At 46.7% G+C, this 10454-nt stretch overlaps 1 protein-coding gene across 8 annotated transcripts in view; it reads left to right on the plus strand.

Moving 5' to 3' along the window:
- The window catches only part of PRDM11 (PR/SET domain 11), a 45917-nt gene extending 36708 nt beyond the window's left edge, over positions 1-9209 (plus strand). For all 8 annotated transcript variants that reach the window (XM_015287189.4, XM_015287188.4, XM_040701997.2 and 5 more), the window contains one exon: positions 507-9209. In XM_015287189.4, the coding sequence (XP_015142675.1) occupies positions 507-2671 (2165 nt within the window). In that variant the 3' untranslated portion in view covers positions 2672-9209. The remainder of the gene's footprint in view (positions 1-506) is intronic.
- Positions 9210-10454: the final 1245 nt, after the last annotated feature.

Here is a 10454-nt window from a genome sequence, read left to right on the forward strand (position 1 = left end):
TTACATGCTACCAGGAAACAGTGCTTGAAAGTCTGAATTGACTCAGTGGTTAACACTGGAATGTGTGCTCTTTGTGTGTGAAATTATGTCCTGCTGTGTTCCTCATTGGAAGGCACACTGTCTTCTCCACTGCCTTAACACAAACATGTGTCCCTTTCTGAAGATGTTTCATTTCTTCCAGGAACATGCTATTGAGCAGCCTGAGCCTTCACCAAAGGAACATTTGGGTCACACCATGCATTGTGCAAATAGTCAGGATGTAATATCATTTCTTTCTGTCTGTTGTGGCATGTTGGAGACTTAAGTTCATAAGGAGAAACATCGATTTATGTTTCCTTCAAAGCTGTTATTCAAATTCTAGCCAACATGGTTGTGGACAGGGTGTGGCCAGCTCATAGGCAGCATTCTACCATCACTTGTAGGATGCTTCTCTAACTCAGAGTCTTGGTAAATGCCTTATTATACCTTTTTTTTCCCCTTCTTCTCTCTTTTTTTTTTTTTTCCAGCTTCAGAGAGTATCATCTCTGTTCCCACCATCATGGAGGATGACGATCAGGAGGTGGATTCTGCTGATGAATCAGTTTCCAATGAAATGATTGCTGCTACAGATGAGCCTTCCAAGATGTCTTCTGCAACGGGACGGAGAATACGGAGGTTTAAGCAAGAGTGGCTTAAGAAGTTTTGGTTTCTGCGGTACTCCCCGACATTGAATGAAATGTGGTGCCATGTCTGTAGGCAATACACAGTGCAATCCTCTCGGACTTCAGCTTTCATCATTGGCTCAAAGCAGTTCAAGATACACACAATAAAACTTCATAGCCAGAGCAACCTCCACAAGAAGTGCCTGCAGCTTTACAAGCTCAGAATGCACCCAGAGAAGACAGAAGAGATGTGTCGAAATATGACTTTACTCTTCAATACAGCCTACCACTTGGCACTGGAGGGCAGGCCCTACTATGACTTTCGGCCTCTGGCAGAGCTATTGAGAAAGTGTGAACTCAAGGTGGTGGATCAATACATGAATGAAGGAGACTGCCAAATCTTAATCCACCATATTGCCCGGGCTCTTCGGGAGGACCTTGTTGAACGCATCCGACAGTCACCCTTCCTCAGCATCATTCTGGATGGGCAGAGTGATGATGTGCTTGCTGACACAGTTGCAGTGTATGTACAGTACACAAGCAGTGATGGGCCTCCAGCAACTGAATTCCTGTCTCTTCAGGAACTGGGCTTTTCTACAACAGACAGTTACCTCCAAGCATTAGACAGGGCCTTTTCCAGCCTGGGAATTCGATTGCAGGATGAGAAGCCGACTATTGGCTTGGGAGTTGATGGTGCTAACATTACCGCCAGCCTGAGAGCAAACTTGTTCATGACAATCAGAAAGACTTTGCCATGGCTTCTCTGCTTGCCCTTTATGGTACACAGACCCCATTTGGAGATTTTGGATGCAATCAGTGGGAAAGAACTGCCATGCCTGGAGGAGCTGGAAAACAATCTGAAGCAGCTGCTCAGTTTCTATCGTTATTCCCCCCGACTTATGTGCGAGTTGAGGGTCACTGCTTCCACCCTGTGTGAGGAGACTGAGTTCTTGGGTGACATTCGAGCAGTGAAGTGGATCATTGGGGAGCAAAATGTGCTCAATGCTCTCATCAAGGATTACCTTGAGGTTGTGGCCCATCTCAAAGATGTCAGTGGCCAGACCCAAAGGGCAGATGCTTCTGCCATTGCCTTGGCCCTCCTGCAGTTCTTGATGGACTACCAGTCAATTAAACTTATCTACTTCCTGCTGGATGTGATTGCTGTACTTTCACGCCTTGCCTACGTCTTCCAAGGGGAGTACCTTCTTGTGTCGCAAGTGGATGATAAAATTGAGGAAGCTATTCAGGAGATCAGTCGGCTAGCAGACTCACCAGGGGAGTACCTCCAGGAATTTGAGGAAAACTTCCGTGAAAGCTTTAATGGCATTGCTGTGAAAAACCTACGGGTGGCTGAAGCCAAATTCCAGTCAATCAGAGAAAAGATCTGCCAGAAGACCCAGGTGATTCTAGCCCAAAGGTTCGATTCCCGTAGCCGGACATTTGTGAAAGCCTGTCAGGTATTTGACCTTGCAGCTTGGCCCAGAAGCACTGATGAGCTCATGAGCTATGGGAAGGAGGATATGGTACAAATCTTTGAACACCTGGAGACGGTCCCATCATTTTCCAGAGAGGTTTGCAGAGAGGGAATGGACACCCAAGGGAGTTTGCTGATGGAGTGGCGAGAACTCAAGGTGGATTATTATACCAAAAATGGTTTTAAAGACTTACTCAGTCACATTTGTAAATACAAACAGAGATTCCCTCTCTTAAATAAAATAGTTCAGATCCTCAAAGTCCTTCCCACCTCATCGGCCTGCTGTGAGAAGGGGCGCAATGCCCTGCAGAGAGTGCGCAAAAATAACCGCTCTCGGCTCACACTGGAGCAGCTCAGTGACCTGTTGACGATTGCTGTCAATGGGCCCCCCATTGCCAACTTTGATTGCAAGCGGGCACTAGATAGTTGGTTCGAGGAAAAGTCGGGCAATAGTTATGCACTGTCAGCTGAAATGCTGAGCAGGATGTCATCTCTTGATCAGAAGCCGATGTTGCAGAGTGTGGACCATGGCTCTGAGTTTTACCCCGATATTTAGGAAGGAATGCCTCAGATCAGAAAGCTGTTGAATAATTTTTTTTTAATCTATACTCTAAACTTTGATATATTATATAAAATATATATATATTATATATATTAAGGAAAAACCCACACTGAAAATTTTAAAACTAAGACGATGTGCGTCTGATAGAAGCTAAGCAGAATTTTAAAGATTGAGACAATGTTTAGAAATTTACTGGTGTCTCCAACCATGGCAGCTGCAGTGTAGATGGTAACATTTCATTCTTTAGAAGCATGTGCTGGGGCCATACTCTACATGTTCAAACCTAACAATCCATAAGCTAGATGACGGGTCTTTGTCGGCCTTCTCCTCCGGGCGGTTTCCTTTATATGTGTGTTGTCGGTTTGTTGGGTTGGGTTTTGTGTTGTTGTTGTTGTTGTTTTCAGTTTCAATCTCTGCCTCTCTTTTTGTAGTTCAGTTCAGTTATTGAGCCATTTGAACCTTTTGTTGACGACCGTCAGATTTCTGATTTTCGACAGAGCATCCTGTGTGTTTATGTTGTCCCTGGATCTTCCAGCTCCACCCGGTTCTCTCTGTTGGAGTGGGAGCTTTCTTACACAGGGAGCTTTTTTTTCACAGAGATTTCTGGGGAAAGGAAAGGCTGGGGCCAGGATTTTGTTTTTTCTGATTCAGAAACACATGCCTCCACTAAACTGTGATTCCCCTTTCTCAGTTCTCCCTACTTTTGAGCTGTAGAGTAATACTTGGCTTTCAGCTCCTTTTATGATAACCGTAGTACCAGTTTATCATACGTATATTATAACATGATGTCAAGTGCAGACTATAAAATAGCAAAATAGAGAAGGCAGGGGGAAATTTTTGCATTTATATTTTTATATTGTAGGAAATAAATATATATATATATATATATATATACACACAACTATTCATTCAAAACCAGGGCTGCTGTGGAAGCTAGACAGCCAATGAGTCAAGAGCCATCTCTGGGCAGAGATTCAAAGGCTTAAAAAAATTATATTCTAATTTACATTATTTATACTATGTCTTTATAATCCTAGATTGTTGTGGGGTTTTTGTTTTGTTTTGTTTTGTTTGGAATAACTGAAAGAAAAACCTGCTGCAGTTTGGTGGCAGGGGCTACCAATGCAAGATTATCTTGGATTATAAACATGTGATGATGTCCTATAAAGGTTCACGTATTCTCTTGTGACCAAGGTAACATGTTCCACAGCACAGCAGACTGATGACAGCAGGAAGAAGGGATGCTCTCCTTCTTCCTGTGAAATATTTCTTCCTTTCTTGAAGGCATGCGGAGTCCAGCCAAAGTGTGAATAGGGGACTTGCACCTTCTATCACAGAGGAGATTGTTCTGTGGGCTTGGGGTTCTTCGTCGTTTTATTCTTTTAAAGTAAGCGAGCTCCACGTGTTCACACAATATCACTTCAGGTTAGAAAAGCAAAAAAAAAAAAAAGAAAAAAGAAAAATAAAAAAAAAGAAACTAAAAAGGTGCAAAAACTCCACAGATGCTAGTGCCTTGCCCCGCTGATGTGGCATGGACAGCACCAACCTGACCAGACCATCATGGGAGTGAGAAGCTGTTGTTCAGAAGGTCTCCGAGCTGACAAGTTCTCACTTCCCAGAGGGATGAGCTTTGTGCCAAGCTGTGTTGTTTGGAAACATGATGGTGGTATCAGCAACACTGAACCTGTCCTTTCTCCTGTTACCCCCCTGCCCTTGGTCTTGGTGCTAAGATATCTCTAGAACCATTGCTGCTAGTTGATAGCTTTTCATTTATATAAATATATATATATATATAATATTATTTTATTTTTTAAACTTTTTCATTTGTTTTCAATGGAGATGTAGCATGTTTGGAACCGATCTCTCTCGGAGTCACTTTCACTGCCAGGGTTCACACACTGTCTTCCCCAGGAAAACACGCACTTCTACCTAGATCTCACCTCCCACTAACCCATTTGCCCTCAGTAGACCTGCACAGTGGACACTGGTGTGCAGCAAAGCCACTGCCCACCATATCAGCTCTCAGACTCACGGACACGGCTCAGCTGACGTTTGTCAGAGCTTTGGAAATGCTTCCCCTCTATCCCTGTGGTGAGGAGGAGAGGTGGAGCCTGCTTAGAGCACTCACAGGGAAAACCCTTCCGTCCTCTGCCCTGTCTTGGCCTCATTGCAGTTGAAGAGGGGCACAACAGCCCCTGCCAGGCCGGTGGGCTGCAATCTGTAGCACTTACTCACTTTCCCCCATGCCGTACCTCAGATAACACGTGCTGCCCCTCTCTGGCTCGTTGGGACAGTGGGAGCAAAAGTGCCAGGGCCCCTGGTTTGCCTCCTGTAGCCTTCAGGCATGTCGCAAGCTAGGCCAGGGCATTAAGCCTAAGTATCAGTATGCAACGCCTACTGAGCAAAAAATGGTTTCATGTGCATAAACTGTTTTAATTACATTTTTTCCTGCCTTTCCCAATAAATTATGTTATCAAATTGACCCATTTATCCAAAGGAGCAAGAGTTAAGCTGGAAACCCTCTGGCACAGTAAGCAAGGCAGCTCTTTGTGTGGCCACAGCACAGGGATCTCTGTGCACAAGATGTCTGTGGCTCTGCTGATGGTGCTGCCTAATTGCTGCCAGAGCTGTTTCCTTCCAGGGAGCTGGCAGGTCCTCCCATTAGTTACGATTTGAGGCGATGCAAAAAGCAAAAAGCAAGTCCCTGTAGAATTGCTGCTCCATGAGTCCCTGGCCCAGAGTGAGCGAGGTAAACTTAGATGTTTAGAGACAGGCAGATGGGGAAAAGTACTCCTGCTCAAGTGTGCACAGATGCACGAGAAACTGGGGCAGCAGGAGTAAAAATAACAAAAAGAGACCTTCTGTAAGCTGCACTGGGTGCTAGGGAGGCTGGCAAGGCAATTTCCCTCCTCCCCTGTTTTTTTAATTTACTTCTGTGCTCAATTCTGTACCTCTTTGTGGGGGAGAAAAGGAAATGATCTGCCTTTCTGTTTGTGGCACTGAAAGCTCCTTGGCACATGGCTTTTTTCATGGAGGCCATCAAATGGCCTGGCCTATGTGAGGGAAGGGACACTTAGCAACAGTGTCCAGGCACCTCAGTAAGCAGGGGCAGTATCCCAGTGCTTGTGCTGAGCCGCCTGAACTGCCTGTGTGCAGCCTCCACTCTGAGCACCTCTGCTTTTTTGCCTCTGGGGAGAAAATGGTGCCCTGCCTTGATAGGCAAGGTAAAAGCCACCAGACGCTTGTTGAGAAATGATTCCTGTATTTGTCACTCCTTCCTGTTGGTTGCTTTGCAATTCCCATTCTCATCAGTGACATCTTTCACCCAGGTACTTATTCCCAGTAGCAGTGGGTGGCTTTTTCTCCAGGCAGACGGCTGAAAAAGGGAAAGCATTTGTTTCTTTTGTAATAACTCTGCATGCAATTGTGAGCAGCAGTGTCCATGGGAAGAGCATTTTCCCATCACTGGACATTGCAGATAGCTGTGAATAGGAAAGGTCAGAGATCCCTTGCATTGGTTATGGGGGGAAATGAGTGCTCAGTGCAGCAGCAATAATGCAAACAACTCCCCATCATCCCCCATCAGAAAATAGACGCAGCCTTTGTACTAGACAAGCACAGGTGCTTTGCAAGCTTTCCCTCCAGGTTTATCCGCCTATCTCAGATCTGTAGCTATTACTCACATGGATAGTCCTGTGGATGGAAACGTGACTGCCAGCACGAGCAGTGCTGCGGGGAGGGGGAGAGGAATAACAATGCAAAGCGCCCTCGGCTTTTCGGTGCCCTGCCTGGCCAGCCTTGCCTGAGAGCAGGTGCCTTTTGGTGCTCTGTGTGCAGCCAGCTCCGGGCTGTGAGGCAGGGAGGGTACCCGGAGGGCAGAGAGAGGCCGACCCAAATGGGAGGTCGTGGTACTTCAGCTTTAATCAGTGCCTTCCTGCTGTTCTGAACAGAGGGGAAGCTGTTTTGTATGTGTTGCTCACAGTTTCACGAGCAGTTGCAGCAGCAGAGAGAAGGTTTTGTTTTTCTCAGATGAGCTCTTTATCTTCCCCTCCCGCCCCCCCCCCCCCCCCCCCCCCCCCCCCCCCCCTTTCTAGCTAGGGCATCTGACTGTGAATAATAAGCACTTCTCCAGACCCCAGAGCTTTTATTTCTAGCCTGTGGGCTTTTGGGTTGCCCATTTCCCCTACCCACTTCTTGCTCAGGCTCCTTGACTCTTACCGCCTGCTGCAAAGCAGAACCCATGAAGCACATGCAGACGTGTCCTTCTGCAGGGCTCGTCGATGGCTGGAGCAGCCAGTGCCCTCCGGCCACAAGACCGAACTCAACAGGGATAATCCTTACGGAACAAGAGACCAAAGCTCTTCCCATACCAGCAGCAGCACGCGGGAGCCGCAGGATGAGCGGCAGAGGGCAGGGTGCCCACGTGTCTTCTGTGCTGGGGCTTGCACTGACCCTGGCTGTGTCCCCCGTGCTGGTTGAGCTTTTGCTGATAGGAATTCTCAGACATGATTCAGGCTCCATCTATGTCTTTCTCATAGCACAAACTCAACCAGGTGGCCCGCAGGGTCTTCGGTGTCCCCTTTCCTTCTTATCTTATCCATATTGCTGTTTGTTTGACCAATGGGTAAAACAACCGAAACAGGCTTGCAAATAAGCAGCAACATGCTCTGCTTTTGCAGATTCCCCTCTCAGCCCTGTCAAAAGAGGTCTTAAAAGCAGAGAAATGGTACGTTGCTCCCCCAGCCATTGTATTCAATGCAGTAACGCCTATGCAATTCCTGTCTCCCTTGGAGACATGTATGATGTGTGTGCATGTAAGCTAGTGTATGTATACAGTACATATGCATACCGTCTATATATTGTATATACGCACATCCCAGTACATATACACACCATACAAAAGATAAAATCACATGCTTATATATCTATAAATAAAATCCTATATATTTATATATTTCTATGTTTTCAATAGATATAAAGATATAATATAGAGATGATAGAATCAACCACCCTTGTGTAAGGCTGGCCCTGTGTTCTGGCACAAGGCATGTAACACTGAAGACGGACTTTGGGATGGTTTTAGCCATACACTGAGGCCTACATTTACAGGTATAGCACTCTGCAGAGAGAGGCTTTGCTGTGGTTAGGGCAGTGGGCTCCTTGTTGGCATGTTAACCAAGTGCTTGATAAGGTTTGTCTAATGGGAGTGTCTCAGTGTGGGAATACGCTCAAGTATCCTTGTCTTCTCAGTAAGCCTTTGTAAGGTCCAGCGTGCTCACACCTGGACAGACACATATCCAACCCTCATATGCACTTTTCTGTCTCTGCACGGATGTGGTTTGCAGCTGAGCATACCCGTGTTGCAAAGATGTGGCTCTGCTTTTCCCGTCTGCCATTGCTAGCACAGCACGGAACGACCATGTGTTTGTGCCACGTTTTGCATGTGGCTATCAGTCAAAAACGCAGCGATGGAGCTGGACTAGGGCAAGGAAAGCCAATGTGTTATGCAAGAGGGACAGTCACAGGATCAGAGCTGGCAGGGCACAGTGCTGAGCCCAAACAGCCAGTGCAAAGTGGCTGTGGCAAGTCAGCCATGCTGCGTCCGTGCACCTCTCCTCAGAGGCCTGGCCACGTGGCAGACTGCTGCAGACAGGCCGCTGCTGGGCCTGCAGGCTCTGGCAGGGCCTGGCAGTCCCTCACTGCTCTCTCCGTTGTCATTTTCACCTTCTGCTGGGAGGAGGGTGGGCGTTATCCTGACCGTTGGTTACACTGGTATCGCACTGTGCGAGCTCCCCCAAACTCCGCACCCCCAGGCTTCTCGCCACCACACAACTGGTAATCCACCTCAGCCGTGTCCCGCCTCAGCCGTGGGCAGCTCCCAGCCCCGCTCCTCACCAACCTCATGGAGGGTATCCTCTCCCCAGCCCCCTCCTCCGGATGCCACTGACACTCGTGCAGGCCTGGCAAGCGGGCACACTGCTGCCAGGCCATGGACTCTGATGCACTGCACCTCACGTCAAATATAAGCTCGCTGTGCCGGGTAGGGGAACGCATCTCCTATGCTGTAATGTCCCAGATGCTATGGGAGGGCTGCAGAGCTTTCTGCCAGTGTGGGGTCCTCACCCGACTGTTGGCGAGATGTGTTTCTCCTTCTCGCTTCCAGAAAGCAGAAAGTTTTGTCCCAGACCTCTCTGTACCCCCACCTAAGCACAGCCCTGCTGAACTGTTTCAAGCTGTCTCTCACTCACCCACCATACACACACACACACACAATGAGAGAAAAATATCTAGAAGTCTATTACTACATATGTATTAATATGTTAATATCACTCTTTTGGAGAATATTAAAATGTTATTACTTTACAGACTATGCTTTATAGTACCTGTGTGAAAGGACCTAGGACACTGGATACGAATAGAGCTATGTTGATATATCATGGTATGTACACGAGAAATTTCCTTTTGTCATATTATCCTTGTAATGTAAAATGATTGTTAATAAAAAAAAAAAAAAAAAAACCATTTAAATTTATCTAGCTGGGTGCTAATTCTTTATATTATGATTGGAGGTTAACTTAACTATCTGGATGGATCTGCAGTTTTCCACTTGATCCTAGAAATGGATACCTGTGGGTAACCAGTATTATGTGACAAGTTATTTAGCCTGCTTGGCAAACTTTTGATGCAATCATAGAATCATAGAAAGGCTTGGGTTGGAAGGGACCTTAAAGATGATCCAGTCCCAAACCCTTGCTATGGGCTGATTGCCACCCACCATATGAGGCTGCCCATCCAACCCGGCCTTAAACACCTCCCGGGATGGGGCATCCATAGCTCTCTGGGCAGCCTGTGCCAGTGCCTCACCACCCTCTGAGTAAAGAATTTCTTCCTGACTTCTAACCTAAGTCTTCCATCTTTTACTTTAAAGCCAGTCCCCCTTGTCCTATCGCTATCAGTCTGTAAAATGTCCGTTCTCCTCCAGCTTCTAAGCTCCTTTCTAGTACTGGAAGACCACAGTGCGGTCTCCAGCAGCTGTGTATGGTATAAAGGCTTGGTTCTGCTTTGAGGATTTATACTGGTGATTTGCTGTGCCCACTCGTGTTTGCTCAGCTCACAGCAAATTGGTGCTGGGCGATTTGCTGGTCCCAAATGGGTAAATGGGAATTCTGGCCTTGGAGGAGGTTTGGGCTTAGAGGGCTCACAAACTGAGGAGAGAGGTGGGCCTTGGGAAGAAGCATGCACTCAGGAGTATAAATGCTTTTGAGAGGACGGTTGTTCATTGGTTTCAGAACTGAATGCCCCACAGTTTTAGCCAAAAACAATGAGAGCCACAGGGACTGGAAGCAAGAGGCAATTTCCAGACTCAGAAATGAAAATAGCCAAAAATTAGTGTTCATTTAGAGAGGTTTTTTTTTAGCGACTACCTTGAAGTCATGGAGCAATCCAAGTAATAATAATGTGCCATTTTCTGGCAACTTTCACTGCGGTGATTGAAGTCTGTTTCTGAGCAGTAAAGTAAACCCAACAAAACCTGGCAGCAGCCAGGGCTTCGATCCAGCTCAGCAGGCACAGTGTTTGCTGGGTGCTCTGTAGCCAGTGATGGAAAACTCATCCCTGGAGTTTTGTCTTTGCTCATCAATCGGTAGCAAACAAAGCAGGACAGTGCTTCACTTTCAGTAGGTCAACAGTGTGTGAAGAGTAGGAGTAGCAATCAAAATTCATTGCTGATTTGAAATTAGCTTCTTAGAAGTGATTTTGTGCTGTGACTGCCTCCTTA

Source organism: Gallus gallus, chromosome 5, assembly GCF_016699485.2.
Source record: "Gallus gallus isolate bGalGal1 chromosome 5, bGalGal1.mat.broiler.GRCg7b, whole genome shotgun sequence".
Lineage (NCBI taxonomy): Eukaryota > Metazoa > Chordata > Aves > Galliformes > Phasianidae > Gallus > Gallus gallus.